Raw genomic sequence first — 16535 nt, 5'->3', positions numbered from 1 at the left:
CTATGAACTGCTGTAAATGCAGCGTTATTCTGATGCTCCTTTTGGAAGATAAATGCTATTTCACTGCTTTTTAAAAGTGGAAATAAATGTCACATACCCTCTCAGCTGGAAATCACCTAGTATTATTCTCCATTTGCCAAATCAGTTTTTTGACTGGATCCTTCCTTGAACAGATCTAATGCTCCTGGTCAGCAGAGGAAACATAACCTCCCCAGGTTACTTGTGTGCTGTTTCAGGTGAGTTAAGTTTGTTCGTGGAAGGATCCAACATGATCCAGAGTCAAAAGATGAGTTGCAGGAGACCCCATTTTAGAATGTCTGTAATGATAAGGACTCATTTGGACCTTCCCCCTTCAGCAGAGAGGAACTGTAAGAAATCTGTCCTCTACTGTTTTTCTGTTTCATTATTTTTGTGGCTGTTACTCATGCCTGTCTTGATCTGTCTGCGATAATTTAGTGCATTGGGCTGAACACTAACAGTGACTGTTCAGTGAGTGGAATCATCTTGTGGAAGTCAGTTGAGCAGTATACCTGGTGCAGGTGAGAGATGGGAACTGTGCGTTCAGCATGCCACTTCTGCATCACCGGACTGCTGAATAAATCTGAACATTTATTTTTAAGTAAATCAGATAGATGTATCTACAGAAGAGGGTGAGTGGGGAACTCATCTTGCTCCTCTCTTATGCATGCTTTTTTTAAAGTTCCAGCTATAAATCAGGCCCACCTAGCCCATAAGGGATTTATCAGAGAGTATTTGCCAGACTTGCTTGTTCCATTAAATTTTCCTGTCTTCTCATTTACTTCTGAACTAGCTGATACACGAGTCTTTCAGCACCTCTTAATGCTACTGCAGTAGCTAGGTTAAATGTAGTTTACCAAGTATGCTGTTGTCTCACCTCGAGGGAAACAAAGCTAAGGTTCAATCTGTGTGATTTGAGGTGGGTGATAGGTTTAATATTCTAATCCTTAGTCTCCAGTAAATAAGTTTTGTGCTCTGAAGGCGCCTGGTCTTCTGTGGGGAAGCAGAACACAAGCCAGGAAATTGCAGCCCATGTTTAGCAGTTGCCTAGCCATGAATCCAGTGCTTATATACACCTCATCAGTAACAGCAAGAATATTTGCCATGAGTGTAGAGGTATTTACAAACATAAAGGGCTGTTCCCAAGAGAATTAGGATGTAGCTTCATGTTATATTTAAACGCTCTCTAACTAAACTGCCTGGGAAAGGCTTGATCTACTTCTCTCTGTACCACTTCCTTTGCATCTTCTACAGCAATTGTGCCATTCAAGGACCAGTTCTGCATTCCCCTTCAGCTGAAAATACGGAGAAATGCTGGCAGGAAAAGCTAGTACATGTGACAGATTCAGTAGTATATAGTAGAGATAAAATTATAAAACTAGGGGATTTTTGGTGTGGATTGTGCCTTGTTTTTAATATCAAGCTGTAAAACTTCTCTTGTGGTGCAGCTCCGTTTTTGAGACAGAGAAGCTGCCAAACTGTGGAGGACTTTGTTTGCTGCATTACCCCTATTTTATCCAGTATAGAAGTCCTTACCTGCTGCTTTATAACATCAAAGAATGCTGTCAACCAGCTGAATCCTTGGTGTTTGCTTTGCTGTCCTTTTCCTGAACACAGAAAATAGAATCAGTAGTAATATAAAGAGGAAAGAGCTAAGAATTCCAGAGTTTAGGAGAAGACATAAGAGATTCCAAAATTAATGCCTTTTTCCTATTGCATGCTTAGGTTTAGTTCACTCTTTTATTTTTTTAAAGTGCTTGAAATATCGGTCTGGTGCCTTAAAAGCTGGGGAATCCTTCTTCTGGAATCACCATATATCCCCTTGGGTTTCAGACAAATCAAACAGGGTTGGAAACAGTGACAGATTTTAAGTTACGTGACCAAGTGTGGTCATTTACTGCTTCTAGCATGAATTTTCTCCAAGTTTTTCCATCTTGATCAAGGTGTGTTAGTTGTAGCGGTTTTTTTTTTTTTTTTCAGAGCAGCTTGGAATTAATTATGCAGCAGATAAGAACTACTTTCACCTTCTTCAGTGGGGTCACCTAGCTTATATTCTTGTTCTTAACTTGCCCTTTGGCTTTTTTTTCCTATTTGCAAGCGAACCACAAAACCTGCCCTCCTAACACAGCAACTACAACAAAAATAGTCGGGCAGGAGGGGAGATAATTTAAGTGCAAATTCTTCAGGATTGCGAGAAGAGGTCACTACTCTTTGCATATGGCACTCCACCTCCAAGTCTCCTTTTTTTCCCGATTTTGTACAGGCTTTTTTGTTAAGCTCTCCTTTGTAGGTCAGCTTTCCTGCAAAGCTGTTGTGATATGAGAGCCAACTTGGACCTTATTCAGAGACCTAAATGCATCCTGTGTTGTATTTTAATTCTTTTGTTGGCTTTGCCTGATTCTTCCAAGCTGTGGAAATAAATCAAGATGATGTTAATTTTTTGCCTTGTGGCACATCTGTAACCCTAAAGGAAATGTTTGGGTTTGTAAACCCTAGTTCTACTGTAGTTTACGTATCCAGACTTTTAATAGTTGTTTTTAATTTTGTTTTCAGATGGTGAACTGAATGTCCTGGATGACATTTTGACGGATGCTCCTGACCAAGATGATGAGTTGTATAACCCCGACAGCGAGCAAGATAAAAGTGAGAAAAAGGGTAGGTGATTTTGGTAGTGGATGTTCTGCAGGAACGTAAATGGTAAAAATGTCTTTCGTGTTAAGGTTAAAGCCTTCGAAATAGTGGCTTTTATGATGAGCTTCAAAGAGTGAAAGAGTTCCAGAAGTCATGGACATCTGCTTTTCACCTGACCTTCCAAACAAACAGTTAACTAGGTTTCCTTTTGTCTCCAAAGCAATTGCTGAGTTTGGCTTGTTGTGAATTCATTTGCTGTTAGGAAATGATTGTCCTTTTTGGTTTGATGAAGTGAACTGGAAATGAAGCAAGGGGGTCCCAAAATCTGGTTCCAGCCCAGTTCATGATTTGGCCTTAGGCCAATCCCATAAGCATTTAATTTTAGCATTCCCATATATAAAATTCAGGAAATACCTCCCAAAGCCCGAAGGATTGCTGTTCTAAAGTAAAATGTATGTTTTAGGACATGAGCTGTTTCTAACAAGGAGTTTGCAGTGCTGTCGCAAAACCTAGAACTGAAAGATGCTACACCAGGGAAATTACCTAGAGTAGAGACAGTAGGAGCACAGTTTTTGGTTTGATATACAAAATAACATTGTACTTGATATCTCTTTCTATTTAAGGATCAAAAAGAAAAACCGACAGGATGGAAAGCACCGAAAGCAAGAGACAAAAACCTGTGCATTCATCAAGGCAGATGATGCCAAAGCCTCCTAGTTCATCAGTTAGCAATAACAAGAGAATAGTGAGTACAAAAGGAAAACCAGTATCAGAGTACAAGAATGAGGACTATCAGAGGTCTGAGAGAAACAAGCGCCCAGATGGTGATCGTAAGACACGCATGTCGAGCAGTTCCAGGGAACCTTATAAAGGACAACCAGAAAAATCTTGCTTGAGGAAGAGGGATATAGACAGAAGAGCAAAGTCTTCTACACCAGATGGTTCAGAGGTATTAAATATTCTTGCTACCTTATAAATAAAGCAATTATATGAGACTTTTATAAGGCACATTCTCTTAGGACTGTGTGTCCATCCTGACAATGTTATATGACTGCTGATTCACTTTTTCTTTAAACATCAGAGAATCAGGCATGATGTGGATAGAAGACCAAGCAGATCCAGCCATTCTTCTAAAGAAGAGGTTAACTCTGAGGAATATTGTTCAGATCACGAGACTGGCAGTAGTGGTTCCTCTGAACAAGGCAATACAGAGAATGAGGAGGAAGGATTGGAAGAAGAGGAAGATGATGAAGGGGAGGAGGATGAAGAGGTGGAAGAAGATGGGGAAGAGGATGAAGAGGAGTACGAACAGGATGAGAGAGATCAGAAAGAAGGAAATGACTATGACACGCGAAGTGAAGCCAGCGATTCTGATTCGGAATCTGCCTCTTTTACAGATGGGTCAGTCAGATCTGGGTCTGGTTCAGACGCATCAGGTAGGTAATATCTAGCATGCTAATCTGAAACACCTTGCTATTGAATGTTTGGCCGCTTTTAAAAGTAACCGCTTCCTGACTATGTCAAAAATAAGCCTTAGTAGCACAAGTCAATAAGATGTTAATGATGAAATACCATAAGCAAGGAAAACATGTACATGTACTGGAAAGTGGTATTTCCTTACACCAAAACTTGTGCGTGTCAGGATTGCCACGGTGAGGATTCATAGTGCTCTTGATTGCTTTGGCCTTGCTGCTCAATGCATTGCAACATCCAAATTAGTATTTTCTTAGGTATCTAAATGATTTAGTGTCTCAGTCCATTTTACATTGGTGTTGAACTGTTCCGTGTTTGTATAGATGAGTGACCACGTAGACTGGTGTACTAAAAGTACCATCTCCCCAGAGAAGGATAGTTGAGTCTTAAATAGTGGCTGTATTTAGGACAGGAAATCTAAACCTAGGTTGAAACGATTAGCTATTAGGGCATACTTAGAGAAATGTTTTAAGCAGAAACTAGAAACAAATGCTTTGCAGCTGTGTATTATAACTGGTCCTGATTTACAGATGTGAAAAGTTATTGATGTAAATACTTCAGGTTATGGCTGTTTGTTGGGTTGGGGCATTTTGTTTGGTTGGGGTTTTTTAAGAAAGCAGTTGCAATCCTGTTAAGATTCCTCTTGTGTATCTTCTGTGTCTGAAGTCTCCCTAGGTGGTCATCCTGCTTAACATAATGCCTTTTTTGGCTCAGCTCTGCTGTTTGGCAACCTAAAGACAAGTGAGGCTGTAAAAACTGTTCTAAAAAGGCCCATAGTGTAACATAACACTTAAGAGTGGAAATAATTGCCTGTGTGCCACAGCGTTTTGTTTTAATACCTCTTACCATTCTGCTGAGCTCTGAGAGAATAAGCCTGTATGATCAGTTTGTGCTCTGTCTTGCCAATTTGGCTGATGGATGGAGAGAAGAGCTAAACCACCCTTACTAAAACACCTAGTAGATATATTCTGTCTCTAAACTTTGCACAGAATTACTAGATATGTGGCGTTTGTCTTCCATTTGTGGATGAAAAGCTTGGGTAATTAGCATTTGCTGCTTCTGTGCAAGATAGTTTTGGGGCAGCAACCACAATTTTCATGTGCAAGCCAAATGCGAACTTCGCTATTAAAGATGTTGTTTTCCTGTCTTGGTACTTTTTAATCTCAGTTTTGCCTGACACTTGATGTTTTAAATACTGCTTTTGTTAATGGGTTTTTTAGATGAGAAAAAGAAGGAGAGGAAGAGGGCCAGAGGTATCTCTCCAATTGTTTTTGACAGAAGTGGAAGTTCTGCATCAGAATCTTATGCAGGTATTCTTTGCTTTTATTGCCTGTTGTCCTGACTTGCATCAAATCTTAATGCATAATCTAAAATAAACATAACTGGCTGTAGAGATTTATGGGGTATGTAGCTTTGTATAATTTGGTATTGACTTCTGGCATGTTGTGTGTGGATACCTTTGGGGGGAAGTAGGCTTTCTTGTTACTTTAATGCTATTCTGTTGCTTAAGTGGAATTTTCACTTTTTTTTTTAAACTTGGAAGATGATGATTCAGTGACTAGTTTTCTGAGTAGGAAATTGTTCAAATACTATTTTAAAAAAACCAAACCCAAACCAAACAACCCAAAACCAAACCAAAACAAAAAAACAACAAAACAAAACACTCGTGCACATTGAATAGTATTTTTTGAATGTGTGGGTGCGCGCCAGAAAGCGTAATTTGTCATGAATGAAAATTGTATGTTACAAGGCTGTAGAAATTGTATATTATCTCTATTAAGGCTCAATCTGAACAAATGTACTTTGGCTAAACACAGGTTCAGAAAAGAAGCATGAGAAATTATCATCTTCCGTTCGTGCTGTCCAAAAAGGTATCATTTAAATTTGAATTTTTAACGCATGCCCCATAGCAAGCCATTGTCTCTGTTCATTAAATTACCTGTAAGTAGTAATGTTCCGATATAAATCAATTTGAGCGCATAATTGTTCTGAGCGTAACAAGTGAATCTTGAGCTACTTCTGCACGTGTTGAGAGCCACATGCAAAAAGTTCGTTCGCTTTGCTCCATGTAGAAGTGGCAAAGCAAAAAAGAAAGTCCTTGCATCTGGAAAGAGGAACATTTTGGCATTCTCTGTCAGGTGTCTCGTGCAGATATGAATGTTACCCAATATTTATACAAAAATTCTTACTCAAGAAACAAGTCCTGTATATCGGAACATCACTGAATCATGCTGGTTTTATTTTATTTTTTCTTTACCTGAATATCTGTATTTTTGTTTTGATTTTGTTTCCCCTGGCATTTTGTGCTCTACAGCTTAGACTTCAAGTTTCAGTTTGGGTGTTTGACTGTGGTAATGCATAGGTAGGAACTGGGTGGGATACAGTGTCTTTTGAAGGAAACACACACCTATCAATGCTCAAATCAAAATTTCTTAACCACTGTAAATACTGACAGTTCTGCTGATTTGACACTTCATTTTTTTCAGACCAAACAAGTAAACTTAAATACATTCTCCAAGATGCAAGATTCTTTCTCATCAAGAGTAACAATCACGAAAACGTATCACTTGCTAAAGCAAAGGTATGTTGAATTGTCTTCAGACTGATCACTTGGTCTATTTTCAAACACACCCACCTTACTGTAGAAAAGCATACAGATAGATGCATTATTCATCACTTAGGTCTTGGTAGAGACAGGGATGAAAGCTGCTGCTCCTTGATTCCTCAAGGGTGGCCATTCTGCTTCCACTGTAACTTAGAAAAATTTCTAGACCGTCTGTCATTTACCTTGCTAACAGTAAGGTTAAAAAAGGGGTCTCAAGATCTGTTTGATAACATCCTAAACCAACCTCCCCTGGGAATGCTGTGATGGTATTTTCTCCCTTTCATCAGCACCTGTGTCTGTATCACTGTACTGTGAGGAGGTTCAGAAGGTTGTTTTGGCTGTCATCTAATGATGTAAAAGTAATTTTTTTCAGTTGATTCAGGTATCTGAAGCATTATTGCTTGGCAGTGCTGGTGTGCGAGGAGGTCTGTGGGAGGGATTCCAGTGCACTGGATTTCAGCTGCTGAGGAATGACACTAGGCCACTTTGGTGGTTTAGTATTTGCATGTCTTATTTGGAACATCTTGTAGAGAAAATAGGTGATTTGCTGTTACAGTATACACAGAGTAGGTGATTCTGTTAATGAAGATCTTCTAAAATAGACTAGCATTAAAACAATTAAATGAGTCTTAAAATTCCTGGACAGGTTTGGCTCCCTTCCACCCCCAGCTTTGGGCCTGAGCTGTGCGGTGAACACCATTCTGACTGGTGTTTGCTTTAGCTCTTTAGAGAGGAGTATATCCTTCCTGGGTCTCATTCTTGCTTGGGTCTGCAACAGTATCCTTGTTCCTAAAGTTCTGGAGCGGATGCTTTGTTTTAGTGTATAGGCATCAGTGCTTTACCACTGCCCTTTCATGAAACTGGCTTTTGTGGTGACAATGTAATGTTGTTCTAGTTCACAGAAGGGCTTCTTCACAAGCTGCCTGAAGCAATATACATCTGGCTGAAAGCTAGTTGAAAAAACCAAATAGGTCTCTGGTGATTGTAATGAATTTTCAGAGTCATGCAAGCACTAATGTCAGGACAGAATAGGATATGAGAACATATCTTCAATAAAAAAAGAAGGGGAGGTGTATTTTCTTTGCTAGACCCTAGATCATATTCTGAGGCTGAACATGTTAAACCAGCATAAGTTTCTCCTTTGGGCAAATTCAGAGAATGGGTTGGGGAGCTGATCTTGCTGAAAAGTGATAGAGAAAACTGGTATTCTATTGCTCAGCTCAGCTGGTACCTTCAAACAGATTGAATTTTTATTGTGCGTGGGTGCACAGTGACTGGTGAAAGGGAGAAGGTAGAAATTAGTAGCTGGGGATTTGGGAGGCTGAACAAACTGTTTTGAGTTGTCATGCTGATTTTAAGTGTTGGTCTGGTGTCTTCCATGTTTCTGACCTTTCACTAAAAGAGTTTAAATCTGCAAGCCGTCCTCAACAAACCTGTCATGCTTAGAAGGTTACTGAAGTCTGCCTGCCCACCTTTCAGTATATATGCCGCTGTTCTTTCGTAGTCGGTGTGTATTACATAATACTCCGAAAGTCACTTAGAACGTACCGTAAAAATACTAAAGGCAAAGGTTTTCATATCTGTCCATCATTATAAATGAAAATCTTATAGATGCTCGAAATGTATCTGCAGTGTTCAAAAAGAGAGCAAAAAGGTAACGTTTTAAAAGTTTTATCTTGGGGCAGGCTAAAAACATTTTCTGGAGGAATTGAATTTAGGAATACGTTCCTCTTTTCAGTACCTTCTGTCCCCAGAATGCTCGTTTGGTCTTGTTTTCCTCATCTGTACTATATACTTCTGTTAGCTAAATCACTTGAGATGAACTCTTATATTTTGGTGGTGGGATGGGGGTTGTTTTGTTTTAGGGAGTATGGTCGACACTTCCAGTAAACGAAAAGAAGCTTAATGCTGCATTTAGATCAGCAAGAAGCGTTATTTTGATATTCTCTGTAAGAGAGAGTGGCAAATTCCAAGGTAAGGGAAAGTGAACTATTATCAAGGTAAGTAAAAGTGAGTTTTCTGTACAGTAGCTTTTCTGTCGTGTCTTTGTTACAATCCATGTGAAATCCTGTAGGATTTGCAAGACTGTCGTCAGAGTCCCATCATGGAGGATCACCTATACACTGGGTGCTGCCTGCAGGAATGAATGCAAAAATGTTGGGAGGTGTCTTTAAAATTGACTGGATTTGCAGGTAAGTAATTGTTCATTTCTGTTGCTGTTTAGTAACAAGGCATTATACCACCATTCCTGTGTATTGCTCGCTCAAGAGCTGGCAGCATGCTTTTGAAAACTTGATTCAAGCAAAGATCTGTCATCCAGTCTCCCCAAATCCATGCTTCCATGTTACCGAGCGTGGGACTCAGGTCTGTACCTGGCATGCACTATAAAACTTTTCTTTTCATGTAGACAATTAATTAATTTACAGATTTCTAACGCTTGATTGTGATCCTTCACTGATCTCTTGCATGAGTCCAGGAAACTGTATTCTGAAGTCTTCAAGTAAAAACAACTGCTCACTTGAATAGACAGCTGTGGAAAAGAGCTGTGTGTCTTCACAGCTGTGAAGATGTGTCTTCATCTGACTGAACAAAGAAACTGCTACTGTTCTAAAATAACAAATGAAATAGTTTAGATATTTTACATAATGTATAGGTTGTGAGTACTCAAAGCAGTTCTGACTTCATAGGTAGGTCAGATGCTGAAGGATTTATTTCAGTAGGTACTGTGAGCTGCCACTTCACATAGAGACTAGTTAGTGTATTCAGCTGGTGAGATAACAAGCAAGCACAATCGTGGTATTTGTACAAAGACCAAAAGAAATGTCTTTAATAAGATAGGCTGTCGTAATGTGGGCTATACTAGTTAATATTGAAATAAGTCAAAGTGAAATCTGCAGTTACTGATACTTACTAATGAGTTAATTCTAAGACGTGACAGTGCAAAGGGTAACAGGATTTTTTTAATTATTAATTTTAATTATTAATGTAATATCCTGCTTTATGCATTTTTAATTTTGTAAATGAAAAATGGAGGCAAAACTATAAATTATGCCACTTGCATATTTAGGCGTGAATTGCCGTTCACTAAATCTGCTCACCTGACCAATCCTTGGAACGAACATAAACCAGTAAAGATTGGACGCGATGGACAGGTTTGTTTAATTTTTCTTTTTTTCTATAACCCACATATCCTAGTGCTTGCTTCCTGCTTTGTTTTTACTGAAGCTTTGGGGTCTTTTTAGATCAGATGTTACTTGCAGTAGAGTACTATGACAAAGACGCTCAGCTTATTTCTAATGTTACTGTGGAAGAAAGAAACAGAAAACAGTAGAGTGCCAATTCTGTTACAGTCTTGGTGTTGTCCAGTGTTCGATGCTTCAAAACTACGTGGTATTTTGGATTTGAAATGTAAGGTGGCTTACATTGTATGGTGTGCAAACCTATAGAACATCAGTTTTTAAGAACACGTTTTGGTGTTTCCAGCTGTGTTCTGCATTGCATTTTTTTAAACACACTGTATTGCTTAGGGCATAGACTCTACCATTATAAAATATATGCTAAGTAAATTTTAAGTGGGGTGGTGCTTTGTCTTATCAGACATACCAGAGTGCAGGTATATTGCTGCTGTCGTCAAGTAACCCAGGATTACCACAGTAACAGGTTCTCTTTTTTTCAAGGCAAGATGGGAGTTGCATAATGGAAAATGTAGACTCCGTGAGCTATTTTGTCTGTAGACACATTGACTTTGGGTGGCAGAAGTAAAACAGTATTTTTAGGCTTGTTTGTAATTTATTATTAACTTAAAAAAAAAAAAGGGGGGGTGTGGGAAATCAGTTAATTTCATTTGTGTTAAAAATTTTATTTCCTTGACTATTTAATGTTTTGTTCACTTCACTATAGAGTTGCGATCCGGACCTGGGTTTCATCTTTTTTCATAAAATTGCTGTACTGTTAGGTAATGTGCAAGCATTGTTTGATGCTTGTTCTCCCTGCTTTTCAGCTTGGGTTTTTTTCCTGAAGTGGTTGTCGTTTATCCATTTACGTTGTGTGTAACCCTGAATGGCTCTCTTCTTCTGAGGACACTGTTTACACTGAGCTTCTTGCATTTACAACATCCTTTGGGAAGGCGTTTCACAGGCCTACTAGTCACCAGGTTGAAGAAGCACTTTTGGGGATTTTTTTTGCACCTGGCTCCTCATAGCTTCCTTTGATGGCCCCAAGTTCTTGTACAAGAAGAGGGAGTCAGCAAGCTGATGTCTGACCCTCTCTCCTCCACACAACTCGGATGGTGGTGTCAGATGCTCCCCTTGTATCCATCTTGTCCCCTATACCCCCCATATTCGTCTTTTATTCTAGGCTGGAGAGACCCGACCTGCTTCATCATTGCACGTAGGAATTGTTGTGCTCATTCAGTTATCCTTGGTGCCCTGCTTTGAAGCTTTTCCATTTCTACTGCCCCCCTATTTTTTGAGATGCGGGGGTCAGAACTGCATCCACTATTTAAGGTGTGGGTGAACATGGACTTTTAGAGTGGTATAATGACTTTCTCATTCTGTGTTCCTTTCCTAACAATCCTGAACACACGATTTGCTTATTTTGACTCCTCTCAAGCACTGAGCTGGTATATTTTCATGGACCTGTCTATCACAGAAACTGAAGAACTGACTTTGGAGTGGTAATAGTCAGCTTCGTCAGACCATGGCTTCATGTCTGAAGCTGGGATGGATTTTTTTCCTACGTGTGTCACTTCTCTCTCTGTAATAGGTGATCATTTTCTTTGTGATGAAAAAGAGTCCTGATTTTGTAGCAAAACAGTGATGTGGGCTGTATGTCTCATGGGAAGATGTGGTTCCCCCAAGTGTTGGACTGTTTTATGAAAATTCTAAGTAGTGCCTAAAGAGTAAAAGGTAATGTAAGTAAATTTTGCTCTGTCTCTAGTGATACTGAAATCTCTTCGAAGCTTTTTTTTTTTTTTAATGTATGTTGTCAGTGTATTTGGGGAGAGTTTAATTTCTTCAGTTTATGAACCACTACTGAACTTCTAACTAATTCTAGGAAATTGAGCCGGAATGCGGAACCCAACTTTGTCTTCTCTTCCCTCCTGATGAAAGTATTGACTTGTATCAAGTCATTCATAAAATGAGGCACAAGAGAAGAATGCACTCACAACCCCGATCAAGAGGACGCCCATCCCGTCGAGACCCCATTCGGGACGTGGGAAGGTTAGAAACGTTCTTTGGACTGATAATAGGCACATGTATCAGAATAACGTGATGGAGGAATATGATTCGTCAAAGCTTTCCCTGCGATAAAGAAGAGAGAAAATCCTCAAATCAAGCTGCATGGACAAGTTTGTGGCTTCATTGAGGATTTCACATGGTTCCCCGGTCTGTCATTTTTCAAGAGGAAAATGGGGATCATTGCTTTTGCAGAAAAAAAGCTCTTAAAGTGCTGTCTAGTTTAGACTAGATTGTTTAATGAGATAATGCAACATGTAATGCTAGCTGTGGGTAAGCTTGGCTTGATTATGAGCAGGCTAGATGGAGAGAAGGAAATATTTCTATGCTAAAAATGTGTTAATATCTTGTAAAAGCCTTTTCTTTCAGGTGTGTCTCTGGATAAGCCTTATCAAATATGGGACTTTTATAAGGATCACTTAGAATTTTGCAGAAGATGCCGCCTCATTTTGAGGATAAAATATTTAAGTTATTTTGCTATTCAAGAGGAGCGTTATTGGGACTGTTTCAAATTGTGTCACCGTGATGTGTTAACCCCATTGCCAAATATTCTCTAACATGTAACCACTGAATTCACACATCTTGCTGAGCTTCTGCAAACAGTAGGTTCTTTCCAAAAGGGATCAAGTGGCCCTTGGAGACCCGGCAACAAACCAAAAAGAATGGCTGTTGCTGTGTCTGTATATACAACTTTTCCAGATGCTGGCAGTACCTGTGGACTTAAAGTGTTTTTAGAGGATCGACATGGTTATTGATCACTGCTATATGAACTTAACATCATTTTCCAGAAAAAAGGGGGTATAACTTGTTGCAGAATTGGAGAAGTCTTTGCAAAGAACTGATATTAGCCCTTCTGCCAAACACCTTTTGCCCATGTAGCCACTTTGCATACAGACTGATGTGTGGTTTGGGCTGAAACCTTTGGTTAAGTTTCCTGTTTGTGGAAACATCCTGTGGTAGGTACAGATACCCAACAAGAGGCCCCATTTCCTTGAGCTTAAAAAAAGGACACTGTAACGAGTAGGTAGGAGGAAACCTGGCAGCGCCCCCCTATTTTTGGCTTTAAAGGACTGAACACCGAGATGGCTTTTGAAGTTAAGCTAAGAGGTTTCCAGTGCAATAAAGTATATGCGAGTGAAGGTTTTGCAATGGACTGCAAACTATACTTTTAACAGCACCACACCTTCTGAACCCTGCCAGGGCCTCCATTTATGTATGTGGCTTACAGCTTAAAGTCAGTAGTTGGACTACTATATGAACTGTTTCTATCATATTTTATACCGGTCGTAAATGCACTCTCAAAACTACAAGAAAGCGGTATGTTTATTCTTTACACCAGCTTTTATTTTCCTTGATCTGATTTTGCTGTAGATGCAACTGCTTTGGTTTTTTTGGGCTCTTTGCTCATAGTAAAGAATCTGCTTTCAATTTAAAAAGCTTAATAGCTGGGTATGGTGGGCTTTAAAGACTGAAGTTGGGAAGTGGGAGGAGAAATGACTTTATAAAACTAAAAAGCTACATGAGCATGTTAGTGATCAAGTTGCACAGTAATTAAGTGATTTAAGAAATTGTTAATTTCTTCTCATAAGGAATTATATTGCTGGGGTGGGGGTGGGGAGGGAATGGATTTGTAGCTGCTTTGTGTTTAGAACCGCTGTTATGTTAGCGTTGGAGTCTCCCATTAATGTTTATGTGCCTTGGTGGAGCCAAATTAGTAGCCGGTTTTCAGTTCTTTATTAAGCATAGCAGCAACTAGACTGTAGCTCCTACAATCAAACTTCTTTCCTGACGGCAAAGTTCTTAAAAGATAATATCTTTCTAGCAAAAGAGCTGTCTATATAGAAAGGAGCCCCAATTATTTTAGTTACTAGGAAGCTTAAGTGTTCTTAAATGTTTGTGAAAGGCATTGCTGGTAAATTGCTTAGAACATAAACTGTTAGAAAAAACAGTATTGGCCAACCCAGTTAGAAAAGTTAAAGCAAAAGAAGTAATTTCACAAAGCATGTGCAATTTTATTTACAAATGTTATGGAAATAGACCTTTTATAGAATTCTTGACCCCGTAGCTATCATGTACAGCAATGTCCATGTCTTCTGACTGTAATGATATATTTTGCCATCTATTTTCACTGTATTTAGTTCTGTAAATTCTTTTGTTATCCAATAGGTTGTTTCAAAATGTAATGTGGAAAGTGTAATGTTATAGTTTGAGTTTGGTTTAGACAAATTTGTTACCTTTTTTTGGTACGAAGGTGCAGTTGGGTAGAGTTCCTTCCTTAACTACCAAAGTTGTAGCCAGACAGTCACAGTGGAGGTTATTTAGTCGAACTGTTGTTCCTGATTATTTGAGTTCAAATTTAAAGGTGTAGAACGTTTTGAAGCAGATGGAATTCAGAATGATTAAATGGAGATCCTGGGGAGCTAGTCCTGTGAGGTATTCTGCTGTGACAAATGCTCCAAGCAACCTTTGTTTAATCTTTGATATCTAATTTATGTAGGCGTCGACCAGAAGATTATGATATTCATAACAGCAGAAAGAAACCAAGGATTGACTATCCCCCTGAGTTTCACCAAAGACCAGGTTAATATCTTACTATGAAGATTCGTGTGCGCCGATTCACAAGTGTTTTCTCTTTGAGTGTATCCTCGTTAATTCAAAAGCAAATTATTGGTGTGACTGAGATATAAAAATGTCCCAAGTGCTGCTTTAACCCATCTCTCGCAGAGCTGTCACACTGTTTTGCAGGTTTGAGAGGGTGAGCTGAGTTAATCTAGGTTGAGCCTGTTTAAGAGCCTCACAATTGTGTACATTGTTGTGAACGATCCTCTCAAGCACTTTGTTAATACGGGCACAAGAATTGGTTTGACCTACTTGTGAAAGCACTAACCTTCAAATTAATGTTTATCCGAAATTTCCAACTGGGAAAGGCAGCTGAGACTGCCTGCCCAGCAGCCTGTGTTTAGAGATGACCATAGACATTCAGTTACATTTTCAGGGAGAACTTGTTTACAAGCTTAACATGAGGAAGGGAAGGGGAAGTGTCTCTGAACCAGAGTGTCTAATGACGAGTTTGAGAAAGAAAGGAATTTTATTGTTCTCCAGAAAGAAACCTTTGCAGCAGTAATGGAGCAGCAACACCAGTGATACTGCAGATTTTTCTTCTTCAGAAAGCAATTATTAAGAAATTGTAACCTTGAATCTACCAAATATTGCTTCACTTATGACGGAAATACGTATTCTATTATTTTGGTAGTAGGTTTATAAATTTTAAGAACCTGTCTTCATCTGTGCAGCGTGACTGCAAAGCCTGTGTTCTTCCATGCAGCAAGAGTGCTGCTGCTGTTCTCAGGCTTTCCATGACAGTTGGTTAGAGTACAGGAGAAAATTTTGTAAAATACTGAAGCCTGGAAGCATTATTTATTAGCATATATATGCTTGGTGTTTTGCACCATTTTACTGAGCTCTTAAAAGTTTACTTTGTCGGGTTTACTGAAGCTGTAATAATTCTTTGCCCTGTGGGGCTTTTCTAGACAATTTTAGGTTGCGTTTAATTTTCTGTGTAACGTTGTATCCAAAACCTAATCAGCCTCTGGAGTTGCCCCAATGAACAGGTTCTACTGAATACACAGTTAATAAGTAGTAACAGCCATGTGTTGACTGCCAAGGGACAGTACTGTTCAAATTTGCGGGCATTCGCAATTCATTTGACTGAAGTTCAAGTCTTTATTTGCACAGATACCCCCTTGCATATTTGTACTGTGTGCAAGTTCGTATGGGTATTTCTGCACTGGGTTTTTTGTTACTACGTTGTACTGTTTTGGTTTTTTTTAACTGTCTACAGGAAGCTGTAAGTTTTTGAGAGTTATTTTGAAAGCGAGGGTAATGGCATGTAGACACAACTTCATAGCTGGCACAAAATGAAAGGACAGTTTCTAAAGAGTGTATTTTTAAGACTGTTAACTTGAGATGGTAAACTGAATTAATACTGCTTGATGTTTGAACAGGGTATATAAAGGATCCCAGATATCCCGAAGTAGACAGGTAAGGTGTGTTCATGTTACTCATTTTATGCCCTGGTAACTTGTCTGTATGGATAAATTGGATTTAGTTCTGCAAATTTTTATTCCCAACAGACGATTTTCAGGAGTGCGGCGAGATGTATTTTTAAATGGGGTAAGTTGGTGCATGCAAACTTTTGGGGACCTTTTTCTATTCAGCTTTCTGCGCTTCCGAAGATCACTCGGAACAGATGTTAATACTGCTGTCTTTCATTTTAGTCCTACAATGATTACGTGAGGGAATTCCACAACATGGGACCACCACCACCATGGCAAGGAATGGTTTGTGTCTCATTGAATTCAATTTTTCTCTGTAGAATACAACTTCTTTTGTTCCTCTCTAGAGAAGCCTAGCATAATCAGTGTGTGGTCAACTCTCCCCTTTTCCTAAGATGTATTTTTTGCTATAACTATGTAAATTTTTTAGTGAAAAAAGTTATTTGTATCAAGTATTTTGAGATATACTTAGTGCTCAGCAATAGTCCAGCATTGTAGTAAGCAGTACAGCAGCAG

General features: G+C 39.1%; 1 protein-coding gene across 1 annotated transcript in view; it reads left to right on the top strand.

Annotated features, from left to right (window-relative positions):
* Nucleotides 1–236: 236 nt before the first annotated feature.
* YTHDC1 (YTH domain containing 1) overlaps nt 237–16535 on the top strand; it is a gene marked incomplete at its 5' end in the record, with an annotated part of 19299 nt that continues 3000 nt past the window's right edge. Inside the window, 15 exons of the mRNA XM_010131826.1 lie at nt 237–368; nt 2572–2673; nt 3273–3598; nt 3731–4085; nt 5343–5432; nt 5940–5993; nt 6609–6703; nt 8593–8701; nt 8802–8919; nt 9795–9879; nt 11783–11949; nt 14462–14544; nt 15969–16005; nt 16098–16137; nt 16242–16304. Coding sequence (XP_010130128.1) covers nt 237–368; nt 2572–2673; nt 3273–3598; nt 3731–4085; nt 5343–5432; nt 5940–5993; nt 6609–6703; nt 8593–8701; nt 8802–8919; nt 9795–9879; nt 11783–11949; nt 14462–14544; nt 15969–16005; nt 16098–16137; nt 16242–16304 — 1856 coding nt within the window. The remainder of the gene's footprint in view (nt 369–2571; nt 2674–3272; nt 3599–3730; nt 4086–5342; nt 5433–5939; nt 5994–6608; nt 6704–8592; nt 8702–8801; nt 8920–9794; nt 9880–11782; nt 11950–14461; nt 14545–15968; nt 16006–16097; nt 16138–16241; nt 16305–16535) is intronic.

Source organism: Buceros rhinoceros, unplaced genomic scaffold (assembly GCF_000710305.1).
Source record: "Buceros rhinoceros silvestris isolate BGI_N320 unplaced genomic scaffold, ASM71030v1 scaffold532, whole genome shotgun sequence".
NCBI classification, from domain to species: domain Eukaryota; kingdom Metazoa; phylum Chordata; class Aves; order Bucerotiformes; family Bucerotidae; genus Buceros; species Buceros rhinoceros.
Note: the sequence above shows the minus strand (reverse complement) of the source record. Positions and strands in the feature narration are given on the sequence as shown.